At 43.1% G+C, this 21027-nt stretch overlaps 1 protein-coding gene across 1 annotated transcript in view; it reads right to left on the reverse strand.

Moving 5' to 3' along the window:
- LOC115363212 (junction plakoglobin-like) overlaps positions 1 to 21027 on the reverse strand; it is a 63072-nt gene that overhangs the window by 7958 nt on the left and 34087 nt on the right. The window contains exons 10-14 of the mRNA XM_030057321.1: positions 18943 to 19095; positions 17605 to 17724; positions 14675 to 14825; positions 12535 to 12655; positions 5399 to 5441 (exon numbers count right to left, since the gene is read on the reverse strand). Of these exons, the coding sequence (XP_029913181.1) occupies positions 5399 to 5441; positions 12535 to 12655; positions 14675 to 14825; positions 17605 to 17724; positions 18943 to 19095 (588 nt within the window). The remainder of the gene's footprint in view (positions 1 to 5398; positions 5442 to 12534; positions 12656 to 14674; positions 14826 to 17604; positions 17725 to 18942; positions 19096 to 21027) is intronic.

Genomic DNA, 21027 nt, shown 5'->3' on the forward strand with positions numbered 1-21027 from the left:
CAGTTTGACAAAAGTCTCTGCCTGCAGTGAAATGGCTGCTACGGGGGCCAACATCATCACACAGGAATCAAAAGTGGCTCATTGAATCCACAAGAGTCTCAGCTTTCCAGTCAAAGTCAATTGATGCAGCTCCAAGTGTCATGGCCTCAATCAATCGGATGCCTTTCCTGTGTAATACTGCCACCTATGGACGCAAAGGGTAAATGCGGCTTTAGCCTTAGTTAAGTTAATTTTTTACTTTATTTATCAATTACTTTATTTCACATGTTCTGTTTGCTGTGGAGGGACTTTGTTCTGTTTCTGAAGCCATCGAAGGCCATGTTGTTTTTTCATGCTTTGTGTTACATGTTAAATAATAAATATGATCATAAATAAGGTTGTAGATCGCAGTCTTTTTTTTAATGTTGTATTTTGAAATAGTCATTTGTGAATAAGAGGTAGATTGGTTAGCTCTGCTGTTCACTTGTGATCCATGTCGCTCGGATAGGATCCTGATTTATGTCGTTTCATCTATTTTGAAGTGTTTTGCTGCACTTTTTCCACCATATTTGTTTATGCATATTGATTAATGCTATCTGTACTTAACCTCAGTTTCTGTGATGATTCTGTTTTTCTGTAACTGCATTTAAGAGCCTGTATTTATGGATATTCTGTATTATTTGTATTTCAGTTTGACAGTCAGGTGATGTTCTTCAGTAAAGGGTCAAAGGCGATACCACTTTTTGGGTCTGAGAGTCTTTTTCTGAGCTTTTCTGTGCGTCTGAGGCTGTTTAGGCCCCAGTCTGCAACAGTCTGCACACAAACACACCATTTTACAACAGGCCACAAGAACACATGTGGACTGCAGGGTTTGTGGCCCAAACTGCATGGGATTAGCAGAAGGTGGGCGTGTCTGCAAAGGGGAGAGAACCCATTTTCATTCACACATCTCAAAACTGAGCCCGTTACAGAAAGACATCATGTCGGCTTTTGTCTCCTCCGTGTCGCGTCTCTGCTGAAGCTCCATCACACCGACACTGAGGGAAACATTCAAAGCCGAGAAGAATATAACCTGCGAGAGAAAGGCGACTTGTGGAAGTACTTGCAGATCAGAAACTGTATTATAAGACCAGTAACCAGTAGTGCATGTGAAAATCTGAGAATAATTTGGCAGAGAGATCTTGAAATTGATAAGGACACCTGGGAACAGATCCTGGCTGATAATGGTAAATATATCAAGGAAATTAGAGGCAAATTTATCCAATATAAAATTCTACATCGCTTTTACTGGGCTTTTTAGGATAGGGCTAAGAGACAGTAATCTGTGCTGGAAATGTAAAAAGGAAACAGGCACCTTTTTGCACCTTATATGTGCTATGGTCAGACCCTTCTGGTATAAAATACTGACACACCGAGAGAAATGGGCAAAAATTAGTCTGCCTGCCTCCCCACGACAGAACAGTAATACCTAAACTGACAAAAGATGCACACTCAGTGCTGATTGTGGGCACAGCCTCAGCTGCCAGAGACACTGGAAATCGCCCAGCAGGCCCATCACTCCAAGAATGGAAAGTCCTGATGAGTGAAACTGTGTCATATGAAGTTATGCTGGCCAGAATACGCCGCAAAGGGCCTGTGGTCCTGGGAAGCTGGGATTATTTTACAGAATATCTGACATCTAACTAGGGCCCAAGTCCAAATCTCTGTACATGTCTAAGTCTCTTTGTATGCCATGTCTTATGTAATGTATGCCTGTCAAGATTATATTTTGTACTCTCACCCTAACCCTAACCCTCTTTTAACCAGGGACCATACGTGTTATGTAATTGTCTGACCTTATACCTTATACCTTTTTTCATTATAATGAGCTATGTAGTTGCCACAGTTTGCAAATAAAAGCTTTGATTATTTAAAAAAAAAAAAAAAAAAAGCCGAGATGCTGTTGTTTTACGGCTGCAGAATCACATCACATAGAAAAGATCTGCATGTCTGGTGCATCATTTCAGACACGTTTCCCTGGAACTCAGCCGCTCATGTTTGGCATCTTTGGAAACCTCCGGAGCTCTGCTAGGAATTCAAGAAAAGTTTGCTGTTTTTTTTTTGTTTGTTTGTTTGTTTTTTGTTTTTGTTTTTTTGTTTTTTTGGGACTCATACACTTCAATGCCTCAAGGCAAACCCGTCGTGTCGCTGGAAAACTTCTGCCTTCATACTTTGTCAGCCCGGCCCGCCCTCCTCACTCTGATTTCTCTCATCCCTCCGTCTCTCCTGTTATTATTATTATTATTTTTTTATATCTTCCTGTCCTTTTATTTCTTGACTCCCACCACCCCGTCTTTCTCAGCTTTTTTCCACTCCACGGGGTATTTCACACACACACACACACACACACACACAAACACACACACAAACACACACACACACACACACACACACACATGCACTCCCATTATGGTGCAGCAACTGTGAGCCAAAATCTATTACATCAGCAGCAGGAGGTTTACCTACATGACAGGGTAAAATCATGTGTGTGTGTGTGTGTGTGTGTGTTACTGACATTATAGCGGCACGTGACCGGCATATAAACACATTCTCTCAGCATGCGTATAGGTCGGATGACTGTATTGCACCTTTATTTCACTTTCCGTTGCTGTATTATGACATCGTCTCGCGCTGTTTGTTGTGTCTCGAGTGTGTGTGTGTGTGTGTGTGTGTGTGTGTGTGTGTGTGTCGCTGCTGCCGTGACAGCCGGGTTTCCCCCCGAGGCGTCTGTCTAATGAGCCCGCGCCGCTTGTCTGAGGCTTTCTGCAGCTTTTCCGTGAAAGTTTTGAAAGATACGACGAGGGGAGGTTCGCGTTTGAAGCCGAGTCTCATGCGGATGCTGAGAAAGTGACAACCGGCGAGTTAATTATCTCACTCGTAATTCCTGAAATTTGTTGCAATATGCAGCACAGGTCTGAGGTTCTCAGTGAAATAATGTGGCAGGCAGGCGGGTTGTAATTTGCTCCAGACGAATCAATGAAACAATCAATTAACGGCCCCAGCAGCAGATATTGTAGTTATTGTGAAAGTCATAATGAGAAACACTCCGCCCATTTCTCAGATCCATGTTTCGGGGCGGGAGCTTCAGACGTTCAGAGGGAAATAAAAGGTCATCAGATGCCGCCGCACAGACACCAGTAAACATCATCTGAGAGCTGTGAGCCTCAAGATTAATTTGAGATGCAGCTCAGCCTTTTCTACTCATACATCTTTTTGTCGTTTTTGTGAGGCGGCTCCAACACTGTGATGGAAATGGATGTTTCATAAGCTGTTGCAGCAGTTTTTGTGGCGTTGATATCATTTGGTGCAGCATTTTTGATCACTGAAGAATTAATAAAATGGTTTAAAATCACGTTAGGACACCGAGACCTCGAGGAACAACAAAGAAAAGCTCATGTGCCTTTAAAACTGAGCGCAGCACTACGTCGGCCTTTAAGAGACCAGCAATAATATTAGTAGTTAATAGATTTAATATTTTACTGTCAATAATGGAGAAATTTGTTTCCATAGTTCAGTGCTCAACATTAAAAAAAAAAAAAAAAAATCAGGAATGAAAACCACTAAAGAAACACAGCCGTACCTACAGTGGAGGCACGGCGACTTAAATCTTTAAAGACGGAGCAACAGATTATTTATAGTCTGTCTGGCTCTGCAAACGCCTGCAGCATTTTAATTTCTCACGGCTGATGGTGGCGTGCCTGCGACCCGAGGGCCGGAGGGTGCGCAGCGGGCACGGCGGGTCACCTGGGAGCCGGTTTTTGACGGACGGGCCGCGGGAAACAAGGCGTGGCCGGTTGGGCGACAGTGATTTTGGAGGAAATGCTGGCGTTTTAAGTAACATGGAACAGTAAAGTAGAAGTGGTTGTGTTATGCTGCAGTGCAGGAAATTAGTAAATTTGTATATTAGTAATAAATTAGTAATTAGCAGAGGTGGAAGTCACTTATTACATTTGTGTTACTGTGATTAAGTAGATTTTTTGTATATTTTATTTTAAAGTCAGTATTTTTGCTTTTACTTCAGTCCATTTCTGCTTGAGTTTTGTCCTTCACTGCATTTTAAATCAGATCCATCACAGAGAACAGATGATCAGTGAAGGACTGTGGAGCCTTTCACAATAAAAGCTCAGTCAGCAGAGATGAGAGGACGAACCTGCTTCTACTTTGTTGGTTGTACGTTTTGGTCTTTTTCCAAATTTCACAATAAAGCTGCACCGTGACAAACTGCAGCGAGGACCGTTTAGACTCCACATGTTCAGTCTACAAGGTCCTCACTTCAGTTGAGTGTAATGCCCCTTTAAAAGCATGTAGTGTGCAGTGTGTTCTCTCCTCCTTTTCTAACTGCGTGGAAAAGATCCCAGCTAACACAGTTACTGTTTGGAAAAAGGAGCTCAGTCACTTTTACTGCCAGGACATTTGACATGAGACACTTTGGACTTTTACTGCAGGAGATTTTTACTGCACAACTTCTACTTCTACTGCAGTCACATACCAGCAGAGGAACAGTACTTCTACTTCTACTGCAGTCAGATACCAGCAGAGGAACAGTACTTCTACTTCTACTGCAGTCACATACCAGCAGAGGAACAGTACTTCTACTTGTACTGCAGTCAGATACCAGCAGAGGGACAGTACTTCTACTTCTACTGCAGTCACATACCAGCAGAGGAACAGTACTTCTACTTCTACTGCAGTCACATACCAGCAGAGGAACAGTACTTCTACTTCTACTGCAGTCAGATACCAGCAGAGGAACAGTACTTCTACTTCTACTGCAGTCACATACCAGCAGAGGAACAGTACTTCTACTTCTACTGCAGTCACATACCAGCAGAGGAACAGTACTTCTACTTCTACTGCAGTCACATACCAGCAGAGGAACAGTACTTCTACTTCTACTGCAGTCACATACCAGCAGAGGAACAGTACTTCTACTTGTACTGCAGTCACATACCAGCAGAGGAACAGTACTTCTACTTGTACTGCAGTCACATACCAGCAGAGGAACAGTACTTCTACTTCTACTGCAGTCACATACCAGCAGAGGAACAGTACTTCTACTTGTACTGCAGTCACATACCAGCAGAGGAACAGTACTTCTACTTCTACTGCAGTCAGGTACCAGCAGAGGAACAGTACTTCTATTTCTACTGCAGTCAGATACCAGCAGAGGAACAATACTTCAGTTTGTCGTACTCTCTCCACCAGTGGTAATTTGGTCGTAGTAGTAGTAGTGGCAGTAGTATAAGTTGTAGTAGTACTAGTAGTAGTAGTAGTCCCAGTGGCATTAGTAATAGTATACGTAGTGGTAACAGCAGTAGTATCAATAACATCAGCAGCAGTAACGGGATTTTCTCATTAAATCAGTAGAAACAAAACTCACCATCAGCAAGGTAACTCGGCTCCAAAGGAACGGCAGTGTGAGCCTGAAGAGAGAGAGAGAGAGAGAGAGAGAGAGAGAGAGAGAGAGAGAGAGAGAGAGAGAGAGAGAGAGAGAGAGACGTGATCAATTACAGAATAATCAATGAGAAATTAAAAATAAAATATCTGCAGTTGAGTAAATCAGCTGTTTAATTCAAACTGTCATTTCCTGTCCCGTTAAAAGGAAAATGTCATTTCATTTTCTGCTTAAGTGTGTGCACATATCTTTGTGTGTGTGTGTGTGTGTGTGTGTGTGTGTGTGTGTGTGTGTGTGTCTGAGCGAGACATTAGCATTCATATCTGCCCTCTCTCACACACATACACTTGTCTTATAGTCTGCAGGGATACTTGTAGTAGACTGGAGAAAAACAACAGGACAGATGGGCGCGACTGTGTGTGTGTGTGTGTGTGTGTGTGTGTGTGTGTGTGTGTGTGTGTGAGAGAGAGAGAGAGAGAGAGAACAGGACAGTCTGCTTGATGAACAGGTCCTGCTGTCTCTTAAAAGGCTGGAGTTTCTACCTCACAGTACAAACTTAAATTAAACTTTTTTTTTCTCTTTTCTACAAAACAACTTTGATTTACGACGCTCCTGTTTCTCTTAGACTTTCCAGCTTCATCCTGCTTCACCTTAACACGGCATTTATTCCCTATACCATAAGGAACACCATTTCTTTAGGAATTCCAGGAAAACCATGCCATTTACACGATGACACATGATCTGTTAACTGGAAAATGTTCTTGTTCCTTCCTTCCTTTGCTTCAGGTTTCACATCAAAAAGGTAAAATTTGCACAAGATACATGAAATATCAGCCAAGTTAAAACAAACAAACAAACAAACAAACAAAAAAATCATGGTTCTGCAGTGAGGTAGTGGAATATGACAGCAGACACACTCACACCTGCTCCTGCTGGTGCCTGTGTGGAGAGTCTGCAGCGCGGCCACTAGGTGGCAGCATCGCCTCTGTGAAAAGCCGCAACGCTCAGCGAGCCAGAGGGGAACCGAGCCGAGGGACCAGGTGCAGCGACACCTGAGAGCTGAAACATGTGGCCTGACTTCACTCTGACTGTCTTCTGCTAATATTCAGCCTGAGGTCAGCACACATGTTTATCTCGTAAATAATCAGAATAAACAGAAAGTCAGTTTACATGTTTGTTTATGTTTAAGATTCAAGATTCAAGATTTTTATTTCTTGAACTTGAATCTTAAACATAAACAAACATGTAAACTGACTTTCTGTTTATTCTGAGTGTTTACTAGTTAAACATTAATCATGTTTATTTAAGTTTCCATCCATCCATCCATCTTCTGCCGCTTATCCGGGGCCGGGTCGCGGGGGCAGCAGTCTAAGCAGAGATGCCCAGACTTCCCTCTCCCCAGACACTTCCACCAGCTCCTCAGGAGGAACTCCAAGGTGTTCCCAGGCCAGCTGAGAGACATAGTCCCTCCAGCTTGTCCTGGGTCTTCCCTGGGGCCTCCTCCCGGTGGGGCATGCCCGGAACACCTCCCCAGGGAGGCGTCCAGGGGGCATCCAAAACAGATGCCCGAGCCACCTCAACTGGTTCCTCTCGATGCGGAGGAGCAGCGGCTCTACTCCGAGCTCCTCCCGAGTGACCGAGCCCCTCACCCTATCTCTAATTGAGCGTCCGGCCACCCTACGAAGGAAACTCATTTCAGCCGCTTGTATCCGCGATCTTGTCCTTTCGGTCATTACCCAAAGCTCATGACCATAGGTGAGGGTAGGAACGTAGATTGACTGGTAAATCGAGAGTTTCGCCTTTCGGCTCAGCTCCTTCTTCACCACGACGGCCCGGTACACCGACCGCATCACTGTGGAGGCTGCACCGATCCACCTGTCAATCTCACGCTCCATCCTTCCCTCACTCGTGAACAAGACCCCGAGATACTTGAACTCCTCCACTTGAGGCAGGACTTCTCCACCAACCCGGAGAGGGCATATTTAAGTTTAAATATGTGAATTATGAGCCAAAATGTTTCCAGATGCTTTAATTAATTAATTAGTTAATTTTACGATATCATCAGATATTCACTTATAAAAAAGACTATAAAAAGACTATTTAACTCGCTGCCGTACTTCCAGACGTCTCTCCAGACTTCAGGTACGCTCATGTAAAACTGCTTTTGGCTCTGCTATGTATTAAATATTTAAATACTGGATTTTTTTCTCTCTCTTTTGATTTTCTTCTTATTTTTCAAGCTCTCTCGTTTCTTCTGGGCATTCAGTCGACAGTGCTCATGTGTGGTGTTGTGCGTTTGCATGTATTTTCTTTTAACTTGCTCAAAAAAGGAGAAACCTTGAATAAGCCAGTTAAATTTCTTTCCTCTCTTTTATTTATTTATTTATTTACTATGGAATGTCCTTGTAAATCCATTACTGCACAAGTAAACTGATTTAAACTTGATAATGAGTTGAATGTTAACAATGGGCAGTCCAAATATCAAAATAAGGTGTTACAAAATGCATGTTTCTCTCCACAATTTTGTTTTTGAGGGTTATTTTTTGGGTATTTCTATTTTATCAGGCATCCAGCAACATGAGAGTCAAACCAGGAGAGCTACATTTTATATTTTACATCTCAGCAAACCAGGCAATCTAAATCTATTTTATGCAACATAACACAGGAAAACAAGGCAGTATCTTTCCAAATGAATGCATTTTCCAGAGTTCATAGTGTCTGTGCGAGCTGTCAGAGGAAGTACATCCATGATGCCCAGTTTATGCCCAGTATAAGCACAGAGGACCATCTCTTACACCCGGAGAAAGCAGCGCCGGGCGTGACTCAAGTGTCTTTTCTAGTTTCTAACCGGCTCAGTGGTCACCTCCCCGTCCAGCGAACACCTTGTTGAAATAGCAAACGCTCCTGTGTCGGGCGTGTTGCTCATAAAATGAGCTGCGACCGAGCAGCAAACAGCAGCTCTGAGGTCAGTGCTGCAGGTCTCTCTGCTGTCTGAAGCTCATTATCAGACAGTGATGGTGGCCTCCACAGAGGGCGCCGGCGAGCATCCGCTCTCCTTGCCCCACACACAGGGACGCTGCTTCACCTCAGGGAGCTCAGATGGAGTCCTGCTGTCGCCGTAGATGATCTGATCTGTCTCCTTCCTTCTTACCTGGAGAATCCTCCATTAGAACAGCAGCCCACCAAGGTGGGACACACCTGGCTGTTAAAGGGGACGGCAGACGGCCTCTGATTCATGAAGAGACTCAGGACAAGCCTTTAGAGCCTGGAGCCTGGAGCAGCTCAGACTTTAGTCCAGAGTTCAGACACCTGCACCACGTCTGCAGACCGTGTGCTTAGATTGTTAAAACAGTTGTTCTTCAGTGTTGATTCTTTTTTTACGCCTGCTTCTCCTTTAACAGTCAGCAGGAAAAAAAAAAAAAAAAAACAACCTGTCGCAGAAAAAGCCCACAAGCAGCATGAAGCTGTTCCCACCTGGTGCTGACAACCTTCCTGACAGATCCGAACACAAGTGGACAGCTGTCAGTCCGTCCACACACACCTGGCACTGACACACGTCTCCACATGTGTCTCACCTGCCCACCTGTGTTCGGATCTCACTTTCCCGCTCTATATGCAAATAAACATGTTTCATCTCAAAGAGAGAGAGAGAGAGAGAGAGAGAGAGAGAGAGAGAGAGAGAAATGAGACTCCCACTTTGCTCGTCCTCCTTCCACGCAAAAAAATAAAAAAATAAAACACCATTTAACAGGCAGCAGGTCTTTAACAAAAGGAGACGTCCTCGCTCACTACAGCCTCATTTTAATGCAGCTGTCAGTCACTGAGGACGTATTTCACATCTGTCATAGCTCGACCCGATCACCTTCGGGCTCAGATTATTGAATTATTCCAGCGGCTCTGAGAGGGTCGGGAAATCAACCTGTAATATTTCTGTGGTATTCCTGAAGTAACTGCAACGCACACATTCACACTGTCGCCTGTAGTATTTCTGTAGTTTTCCTAAAGCAACTCTATCGCATCTAGGGTTAGAGAGAATGTGTTTAATGATGCCACGACACAAAATTCAACAACTGCCTCCACCTCCGAATTTTGTATGGAGGAAAAAAACCTGCATGTTGTCAATACATGTCTTAGAGACGCCCCCAAAATGTCTTGCCTCATGTTTTTTTAGCCAACCTGTGCTTCAGTTTGCATTTGATGCTGCTGGCCAGAGTTAGGGAAGAGATTTTCTCTGTTGGAAAAGTGATGGTCCGGTCGGTGTTGGGGGTGTCGGGCTGGAGAAGACAGAGGACATCAGGTGAGTGGGCGGTCCTCCACATGTCTTTTTACACCTCTAATGCGATTCGGACACAACCGTCCCAGGCCACCTCCGAATACGTCCTGAGATCCAATCACTCAGGACGCATTGAGGACACGCTGCTGCTGTTTTCTCAGGACGGATGTTAATGCCAGGTGGGAACAGCCTCTCAGTGTTAGCTCATTAACTGGGCGCAAGTCGTGTCTTAAGAATGAAACGAGCAGCATTCAGACTCGAGTGCACGCGAGACCTGACTTCAAACAGACCGGACCACCTGAGTCGGTGTGTGTCTTGTTATCGCGGCGGCGCTCCAGTTAAGTTGTCAGAGAGAGTCCAGATTAAACACTGAAAATCTCTCAGACAAGAGGCTATGCTACCGCCTTAATAGGATCAGGAGCCCGTCAGAGGTCTGCGGATGGAGCGCTGAGTTTAAGTCTCCTGGGGGAAATGTTTGGTTTGAGTTGCAGAGCTAAGAGAAAACCGAGATGATGTCACACAAGCCAAGCTGCGGTTTCAATCAGTCGCTCGGAGGAATAAAGCAAACCGTCTGAGACTCGAGTTCACAACCCCTGCTCTAAACTTAACTTATTCTCTTTTTCTGAGGGCCAATATCCAGAGACTTTCAGAGGACGAGTTCAGAGCCGCGGAGGTTCTGCCTCAGAGACACCGGCGTCTAGAGGAAAGACTAAAAAGCTCTCAGAAAACAACCTCAGAGGCAGAACGACCCAGCGGCTCAAAGTGCTGGATGGCTATCTGTGCATTTTGACACTCTGGGTTCAAAGGTTAAAGCAGTCCTTTTACTCTCGGACTGCCGGGAGCGTTTGAAAGCCAACATCTCATGTAAAGACTGAAAAGCTCTGAGAAGAAGATTAAAAAAAACCTCCCACTTAAGTAGGACGACCCAGTGGTGCAAAGAGCCGCAGAGCTACTTTAACATTTTGAGGTTTTGGGTTCACGGCGCAGACCTATTTTCCACTCAGTGCCTCGGTCTGTCGTACAGCCGCACAGGAACTTTGAGGTTGCGGGTTCAAGCCCCGGCAACTCAGGGCGTTTTGCCGAGGCCAACGATTACGAGGAAAGAGGCACTCTGAAGGAATCTGACCCAGCTGCCTAAAGCGTTGGACGGCTACACGATCGGGTTTGAGGTTGTTCGTTCAAGCCTGAGGCAGAGTTTTGAGCGACAAACCCCAGAGGAGCGAGTGCAAAGCTCTTGGAGGAGAGCGCTGAGGGCAAAGGGGACCTGGCTGAGTCTTCAAACACAGATCTCAGACATGTTAGAGGATGCGCATTGGCTGGTTCAACTCCCTCTCTTAAAAAAAATAAATAAATAAAATACACCGAGCTTCAGGGATGAGGTTATGAAAGCGAAAGAGACACCCGGGCTGAAGTTTCGTCACGATGTCAAGTACGGCTTGGAAAAAAAGATAAAAATGTGGGAGATGTTCTGCCACATTACATAATGTGAATAATAAATGCAACAAGAGAAAACGCTGTAATCGTGTTTGTAGCTTATTTTTCTAGCGCTGAAACGATTAGTCAAATAATCAATCGCCGGAAAATCATAATTGAGTGATTGTTTTAGTCATTTATCGACTCCCGCATGTTGTCTGATTCAGGCTTCATTAAGCTCGCTCAGATTTGCTAAGATTTGCTCTCTTTCCTCTTTGTTGCTAAAAATTAATACTTTTATTTGTCCAGATGAAAGACGGCGGATGGGGGTGGAGTTGGAGGAAAGTAGATTTGGGAAAAGACGGAGGAAGATCCAGTCAATCAGCACCACAAATTTCAATTTGTTTTAGTAATTTATGAAGTAAAAAGTCCAAACATCGTCTCAGTCCAGATTCACCGAGATGCCTTTATAAAATGATAAAATTAATACTTTGGGTTTTGTGAGCCACTGGTCAGACTAAGGAATGATTTAATGATTGATCTGTGAATGTAAAAACTAACCGCAAGATTAATCAACAATAACAATAACCATCTGTTGCAGCCCTGCGTTTATATACATTGTGGACTGAATTACATAACCTACAACTGGCAAGTCTTTATCCACATATTGACAGTTACATCTGGCATCTGTGTTTTTTATTGCACATGTAAATTCAACTGCCCTGTTTCCATGGGACGGCCTACACTGCATAAAATTTCCATCTTAACAAGTCATTTAGTCTCATATTCAGTGATCAAATCTTGTTTTTCAGCAAACAAGGAAAAAGAAAATCTACCCATGCCATGAGATAATCCCGCTTATTTCCAATGCAGTTTCACTTGTTTCTGGAAGTCCATCTGGGATTAAGTATAAATCTGTTAAAACGAGGCAGAATGAGGCAGATCAGCCGACTGGGATCAAGAAAACGACACTCGATTCAAGAAAAGTCTGGAAACAAGTCGATTAGCCTCGGGAACAAGTGGGATTATCTCATCCCACTGGCAGATTTTTGACCTGAAACAAGATTTGAGCAGCGAACACGACACTGGATCACTTGTTACATGGAGATTAATTAGATGGTGAGGTGGTGACAAGGTGAGACAGCTGCTTTCGTCTGTGTTTGGGTGTGTTGCTGGAGCTGTTCACACCGCTCACAACGACAAGATAAAAACAACAAACAAAAACAAAACAAAACATGGAGACACTTCAGAATAAGAGGCCCGGGATTCAAAAAACAGCAAAGTCCCAGTTTGCTTCTCTGAGCTGGAGCCAGGCGCCTCCCGCTTCATTCATCAGCGTGTTTGCATTCAAGCCGCTGGTGAGGAGGGAGCGAGCGTTAACCAGCACACACACACACACACACACACACACACAAACTCATTCACTCGCTCTTACCATCTCCAGGCAGCCGGGTCGTGCTTGAACAGAGAGTGTGTGAGCTCCACCGAGACTCTCTTCCTGTAGTCTGAACTCTTATCCTCCGAAATTCGGAACAGCACCGCCGCGGCGTAGGTGGCTGGAGGGAGACGGCGACATGGCAGTGATTAAAAACAAACTGCAGACACACAGGCCAGGAACTTATTTGTTCACCACAGCAGGGTGATTTCTACGACGGCGTGCCAGGGCCACTGCAGGGGGGGAAAGAAATTAGGGAGCTAGGGGAAGATATCCTGAGAAAAAACTCTGAGATTTAAGTTGCAAATTTACAAGAAAAAACTCGGAAAAATATGTTTTCTTATACTTATATTCTTACACTAATACAGGGGGTACATGTGCTGCCCCCTGCTGGCCATGTCTCAGGCCTGCAGCTGATCACCTCAGCAGATTTGACTCTGACATGGGATTCAGGAACGAGGAAATCCTGTTGAAATTTACAACTTTAATATTGAAAATTCCCTCCTGTACAGCTCTGTATTTTTGTTCCCGCCCTGCAGTGGCCCTAGCATGCCATCATAATGCCCCAGCAAAATTATGAGTTACATAATAATGAATAAATTAAAGCGAGGACGCGTACAACTAATTACCGTATAGTAACACTGGGAATCGACATGGACCGCCCGGTATGATACCAGCTACAACACTTCAATATGATTTGATATGTATTATGATTCAGTATTTCAGTGTTATGCAACGGCCATATCTCTTAAAAATAATGCTCTCATCCAACTAAACTCCATTCTTTTTGTTTTGTTTTGTCATGGATTATGGATGTTTTTAACTTATCAAGAATATTTGTAATCCCTTAGTTTCAAAGTGCATGAGTCAAGCAGATTTTGATGAAGAGTTCACAGACGGGCTGCCGTGCTGATCTTTCAATCACCAACTGAATCAAGAAAAATTAGAAAAAAATCATTTTCACTGTTTTTAAATCTTGGATATGCTGAGATTTTTTTCTCGTAATAGCACCCCTCCTCTGTCATTCTGATTCCTCCCTAAAGTGGCACTATTACACTGTCGTGAATTTCACTCCACTTCAGCACTTTGCACAGTTTTACTTTTTTTATTTTTCTATTTCCAATATGACCACCATCTGTCCTCTGTCGTTACTGTTTTTTTTTTCTGTCTTTATTCTACTGAGTTATTTATTGTTGTTATTTTTATTATCTGCCAACCAAATACTCTTCATTTACAATTAAGTACTGTAACACAGCTGTAACTGTAACAGAAGTATTGCATACCACAATATAAAAGTGCTTTAATACTAAACCACTTAATGTGCATTGTTTTTGGAAGTATGATTCATGATAATCAGTCTCTAGAAATGTATTTTTCTCATGGTCCAGAAATCACAATGAATCATAATCTTGAATCACAACAGCTGCAGAATCACAATATATATCAAATTATCATCCAAGTATCATGAGGCCTATAAAGCCAATAAAGGCTGATGTTTTTTTGTTTTTTTAACCAAAAAATACAGTTTCTGGGTGCAGTTTAGTTTTTGAGTGGAGTATTTCTTTAAGGTCACGAGGGCAGGGATGAATATGCAATGAACATTTGACATTATACATATAAGCTTACATAAATAAAAGATTGCATTCACACATATTAATATGTATGCAATGCAGATTAGGTGGAAGCACTACAAAAATATAATGCATTATGTAAAAACTAGACAGTTACGGGAAATACGTGAGCTCATCACCAGAATACTGCGAGCCTGCGGGGCCACATTCTGAAAAACTGGTGTGAAAAATGACGATTGTGAGGAGAGGATCAAAAGAAGTGCTGACATGTAAAACGTTGGCAGCTTCAATAAAAAATGAAATATGAGAAGACAAAGAAGGAGGAGGAGCAGAAGAAGAAGAAGAAGAAGAAGAAGAAGAAGAAGAAGAAGAAGAAGAAGAAGAAGAAGAAGAAGAAATCATGGAGTTTGGTCTTTGTTGACTTTTGGGGTACTTGTAAAAATAGGGAAAAGGGCGTGTTTGGGAATGTTAGAGTGACAAGATGGGGATTTGCTTTTCCTCTGTGTATATATGTGTGTGTGTGTGTGTGTGTGTGTGTGAGAGAGAGAGAGAGAGAGGCAGAAACACACCGATCCCCTCGTTGTTGGAGTGCAGCAGCTCCATGAGCGGCGCTGAGGCTCCCTCTGCATCGATGAGCTCTGCAGACTGTTTGTCTAACGCCAGCTCACACAGGACGCCGGCCGACACCCGCTTCACGTTCTCCACGTACGAGTACAGCAGCTGGACACACACACACACACACACACACACACACACACACACACACAGGGTTCAATTTATTAAGCATGCTGCAAATTACCACCAGGGCCTCTACATTTTGCATGACTGCAACTTCTCAATTCAGTGAGTGAGTTCACAGGAATCAAATCAATAACTTTGATTTGAGGAAAACATCATTTCTGAGTTTGTATGTTTCCATCTTGTGTTTGCACAGAACGGATCTCGATGCAGCCAAAATGCACACACACACTTAGCAGTCGAGTTTATTTAACCTTTTAGTCTCATGAGATATAAAATCTCTTTTAATGTGAGCTGGTGTGATGCACTGGGTCAAACTGAAAGGCACGGCTGACCGGGTCAAACATGTCGCAAAAGAGGTTTAAAAATGTTCTTTCAAAAGTGTTAGAGAGCAGCTTTCCTCTGTGGTACATCCGCTTTAGCATTTTTTGGTGGCTGGTAAAAAAAAAAAAATAAAAAAATTAAATTAAATTAAAAAAAAGGACAGACACTGTTTGTCTCATTTGTGCCTGAAAAAGCCCCTCGAGCTCTTGTTCTTTGAGTTTCTGAGCTAATTTGAATTGATAAGAACGATAATTAACTCCTGATGCTTGGAAACTGTTTCATGATCAATATTTTGCTTACTTTATTTTATTTTTTTTTGGTAAATCTTTAAAGTGTATGCTGCATTTTCCATGTGAGACTCAAGGACTGATTTAATTTGCAGGTGTCAGCTTCCCCATGCAACCTGAGCAGAGGCAAGGAGCTGGGGAAGTTGGAGAACTGAATTACCTTCACGTGTGTTCGAGAATCCCGCTGCTGTTTATAATAAGACTGAAATATTGAATTGTTTTAATGAGCATTTTGTAGCCTCGGGCGCTGTTTAATTCTGTTTCCTCTGCCTCCCCGGTGCGGTCCCGTGTCGGTGAACCCCAGAGGAAGACTCTTCACGGCGCACAAACCTGGCTCATCTGCATACCCATCCTTCCAATCTGAACCTTGAACCGAATGAAATCCCAAGAATTTAGAAAACCGTTTAAGACCTTCCTTTGTTAAATGGAGGAGATCCCACTGACTCAAAGTGCAGACCAACTCCTGAAACAAAATAATACCTGCTTTACAGCAATTAACCCAAATGGTGTTTTAGTACCCAGCTAATCGGGCATGGAGAAACACCACAGAATTGCAGCAATGACTGAAATAAAACACACTGCTGTTGTTCTGAAAAATAATCAGCACTGTGGTCTCTATGTGTAGATTTTCCAAAGCTCTTGATAACTTTTATCATAACATAATATAAAAGGGAGCCTGACTCTCATTTGAAGCCGTGGAGAATCGGAGACTGTTTCCTATCTGAGCACAAACTTTGAGTTTCACTTCAAAGGAGTGCCCCAGGGCTCCGTGCTGAGGCCACTTTTATTTACCACTTATGTAAATTAACGACGCCCAAAACATGTCCAGTGCTTACCTTTATCTTTACCCCGATGTCACAGTCATTTACGCTGCAGTGCTAACCGTACTGAAGCCTGTCAGCCCCCTGCTGAGGTTCTTTAACACTGAACTGGCTGCTCTGTGCCGTCCAAAACTGGTTTTGAACGTCCAGAAAACAAAACCTTGGATGGTAGCAAACTCAAAGTATAACTCAAACAGGTTGATATACATAGCTGAATATTTTAATCATTTTGGAAAATTCATGGATCACTGCATTGTTTTGAGGCTATATGTTAAGGCCACTGCTAGGAAATTAAAAATAGGATTTTATCTGAAGAATGAGGCTCTGATTTTTTAACCCCCCCCTCCCAAAATAAAAAAAACTTTCTATTTGGTTTCACACTGCACAATTTTAAGCAGACCAGGGGGGAAAAAAAACACAAAACACTGACAGCATCTGCTTATATGAGATCAGTGAAGGCTCTTTTGATTTTGTTGGCTGACGGACAAGGTACTGAGCAAAGAGAGAGAGGCAGAGGAGGCAGCGAGGACTGAAGAGAGTCAAACTCACTCCACGTCCTCCTCCATCAGCACATCTAAATATCAGTGGACCTCACCGAGATTTCCACCTGATCTCATCTCTCAAACGAGCGGCTGAATCTGTTCTGACGGCAAAGTAAACGGCAAACATGTCTGAGAGATGATGTTCATATACGGAAGAGTGACAGATTAAAGCCTGGGGGAGGAAACAACATTCCTCCAGAAGATCCTGCACATAGAGAGGGATACATTTGTATTTTATTTGTATTTTATGTTTATATATTGTCTGTAAGGCAGCAACTACCATGCACTTGAGTCCATGACAAATTTCCCCCAGGGGTCTATTCTATTCCATTCTATTCTATTCTATTCTATTCTATTCTATTCTAAACATTATAGCACACATAGGGCTATTATACTGTATATAGAGGGACATATAGTACATATAGATGGACATTATAGTGCATTAGAGGGATATTATAACACATATAGAGGGATGTTATGGCAGGGCTGCGGGGCGTAAAGCCTCATTACAACGACAACCGTACATCTGAGAGTGCAGCGTCACTGATCAACAAAGTGATGAGTCATCCTTCACCAGACTCTGAGGGATCACTGAAGGGTTTGATGATGATGATGATGATGATGATGATGATAATGATGTAAATCATGATGCATCATGATGCTACAACCTTCACACTCACCACATCTCAACCAGCTGAACAGCTGTGGGAGATTCTGGTTCCAGAGACTTGGAGAATCTATCAAGCTGTGTGTGTGTGTGTGCGTGTGTGTGTGTGTGTGTGTTTACCTGTACAAACAGCGGTATGGTTTGCATGCTGGCGATCTCTCCTCTGTTGATGGGATCTCTGGCCAGGATGTGAAGCGCTCCTGTGCAGCCCTCCACGATCTCCTCCATACGAACCCCATCCTGAGAGGGAGAGAGAGTGAGAGAGAGAGAGAGAGAGAGAGAGAGAGAGAGAGTTAATGGGACAAATTCTTGTTGCAGATTTAACAGAGACATGAACAGACATCAGTCTTTTTGTTGACAGAGCTGTATGGAGGCACTTCTTTTTGTATTTGCGTTTGTTTTGGGGAGAAATAATTCAGATTCGGATTCGGATTCTAGAAAAAAAGTGGGCATGGCTGACACTGGAAGTTTGGATTGTAACCACAAATAAATCTAAATATCAAATGAATGAAGTTTCTGCTTATTAAAACGATACAGGTTTAGGAAAGCCACTCTAACGACTATGTGTTCTGCAAATCAAAACAAATACAATTTTTTTGTGCACCGTGACTGTTGCTGTCTGTTCTGCTGTTCTACCTCCATCTGCTTTTCCGCTTTCCAAGATAAAATGTAGCTTCTGGGTTAACGCTATTTCAAAATAAAGGGCTGGATGTCAAAAAGACAGCCAACGCAGTGTCCTATCCTTCGCAAAGAAACTTAGATTATGGAGAAACTGCGTGTATTATTTACAGCTGAACTTTAAGAAAAATGTTCAGAAGGGTAATTATTCATTATTTGGATTCAGATTTGGGTGCATCCCTGCAAGATAAATTGACAGTTTGCCGTCCATTCTCACAAACTTCATCCTCCTTTGTGCACGTCGTGGGTCGCTGGATGAACCAGATATTGACACCCAGACATCTGATCAAGCAACCGAACTCCTCCACATGAGACCTGAGACCTTCTCCACCTCCTTAAAGACCCCATGAAACAGACTCTTACTCTCTTTATCTGATGTGTTTCCTGTTGAAACAGGAAGTTTAGGGGCGGGACACGGTGCAGGGACAGACCATTCACAAGTGCAAACCACCGGGATCTCAGTTTGGGAGAGAAACGCACTTTTATTTTGAAGGGACAGGTGGACGACCGAGCATGTTTATAGGTTTGTGAAGGTTTTATCGGCTAAAATTTTAATTTCCAGCCTCTGGAGCAGGATGATGACGTCACTGTTTAAGCTGCTCTGTGTTGCAGGAAGTCGAGGTCATGTGAGGTCGTTTCATGGGGACTTTAAAATCAGAGCACACGGCGACAGGACTCCTCGGTGGATTAACACCCCAACAACATAATAATATCACCGTAACATTACAATAATCTTTGGATACAGATTGTATTAAAGATTAAGATTAAGACTGTCCACACCTGGTATGTCTGCTGAGCGGAGGAGGCGTGTCTCTGCGTGTCCTGGTGAGCCTTCAGCAGCAGGTTGACCAATCGTGGGATGGCGCCCGCTTCCCTCAGCGGCGCCTGATTGGTCGGGCACAGCGCCAGGTTCCGGATCAGACCAACCGTAGCCTGAGGGGAGGACGCAGGGGGTGGGGCTTAGAGAGCCGTACACATCAAAGACGAACTTTACTGTGGCGTTTTTCAACAGGAAGTGGAAAGCCAAGCTGGGGGTCACAGGGTGCTGCTGTTTGTCTGAAAATCCTAATCTTAATCTTAATCCACAGGTTCTTAGTGCTGTCTCACTGCAGGGTTAGACATTACAAAAAAAAAAAAAAAAATTGGGACATCAATCAGGACACTGAGGAAGCATCCCAAAAAAAAACAAAAAAAAAAGTGTATCAAAAAACATCAAGACTGGCAGATAAAATGAAGAAAAAAAGAAAAAAAGAAAAGAAAAACTAAAATAAATAATTAAAGAAAAACTGAAAAATTGGGTAAAATGCCATAGCAGACATTAAATAAATAAATAAATAAAAAAAAAACAACAAACAAATCAAAACTAGTATGTCAGATTATAAAGAATAGAATGCCAATAAAAAAAAAAAATAAAAAAAACGTATGGCATGTAAATTGAATAATACTACTACCACTACTACTACTACTGTTACTGCTACTACTCTGACTATTATTATAATCATTATTATAATAATTATTATTATTATTATTATGGTTATTATCAACTGTAAATGTAAATGTAAATATCTGTGTTCTTATTGCCATGTTTAATTGTGTTTTTGCATAAAGCTGCTTTGTGTTTTATGATTTCAAGGCGCGTCATTTTCTGAGGTTTCTCTGAGCGTCTGATGGTGCTGCTGTTTACTGAGACTGGGACGAGGACGTGACCGGGAGTCTCTGCCTTCACGGAGTCAAGAGCTAATCTGACAAACAGCAGCCAGATTAGAATAAAACAGCAACTCCCACTGACACTGACAGCAACAACAACTGAACTGGGACCAGAGAACGCGCTCTTCAGACTAAAGTGACACTAAAATGAACTGAAAATGATAATTACAAACAAAATAAAAATAAACATGAATGAAATGTCTTTTTACAGCGTTTTATTCTGAAAACCAACAAAGAACAAGCAACTTCCTGTTCTTTCCACATACCTCTGTGATGCAGCTCTCTCTCTCTCTCTCTCTCTCTCTCTCTCTCTCTCTCTCTCTCTCTCTCTCTCTCTCTCTCTCTCTCTCTGTAGGAATCCTTTATAAAGTCACATTGTCCATCCTCCATTCCACATCATTACACACCAACACCCACTTCATTAATATAATCTGCCAGAGCTGGCAGAGGGTGTGTGTGTGTGTGTGTGTGTGTGTGTGTGTGTGCGTGCGTGCGTGCGTGCGTGCGTGCGTGCGTGCGTGCGTGCGTGCGTGCGTGCGTGCGTGCGTGCGTGCGTGCGTGTGTGTGTGCATGTTGAAGACAAAGTAAGGAAAGACCATGACAGAGACTCCATTTCATTCTATTATGGGACAGGAACAGAGAGAGAAAGTGTGTGTGTGTGTGTGTGTGTGTGTGTGTGTGTGTGTGTGTGTGTGTGTGTGTGACAGCAGGGGGCGACAGTGAGCAACATAAATCAGCCGTAAAAGTTGTAATTTGTTGGAGTGAAAAGGCTTCTACTATCTTCTGCATCAACACACACACACACACACACACACACACATATGAGTGCACTTACTTACATGTAATCTTCAAGCATGAACACTGAGCAGGCACACGCAAGTCACACACACACACACACACACATATGAGTGCACTTACTTACATGTAATCTTCAAGCATGAACACTGAGCAGGCACACACAAGTCACACACACACACACACACACACACACACACACACAGACTCAGTGAGGTGATCTGATCCAATTGGAATGAAATCGGGTGAAGACAGAGCAGACTGTGTGTGTGTGTGTGTGTGTGTGTGTGTGTTCAGTGACTGGGTGGGGGACTTATCTAAGAGAAAATGACTACAGCCTGATGCAAAAACATGATTATGCGA

Source organism: Myripristis murdjan, chromosome 8, assembly GCF_902150065.1.
Source record: "Myripristis murdjan chromosome 8, fMyrMur1.1, whole genome shotgun sequence".
NCBI classification, from domain to species: Eukaryota; Metazoa; Chordata; class Actinopteri; order Holocentriformes; family Holocentridae; genus Myripristis; species Myripristis murdjan.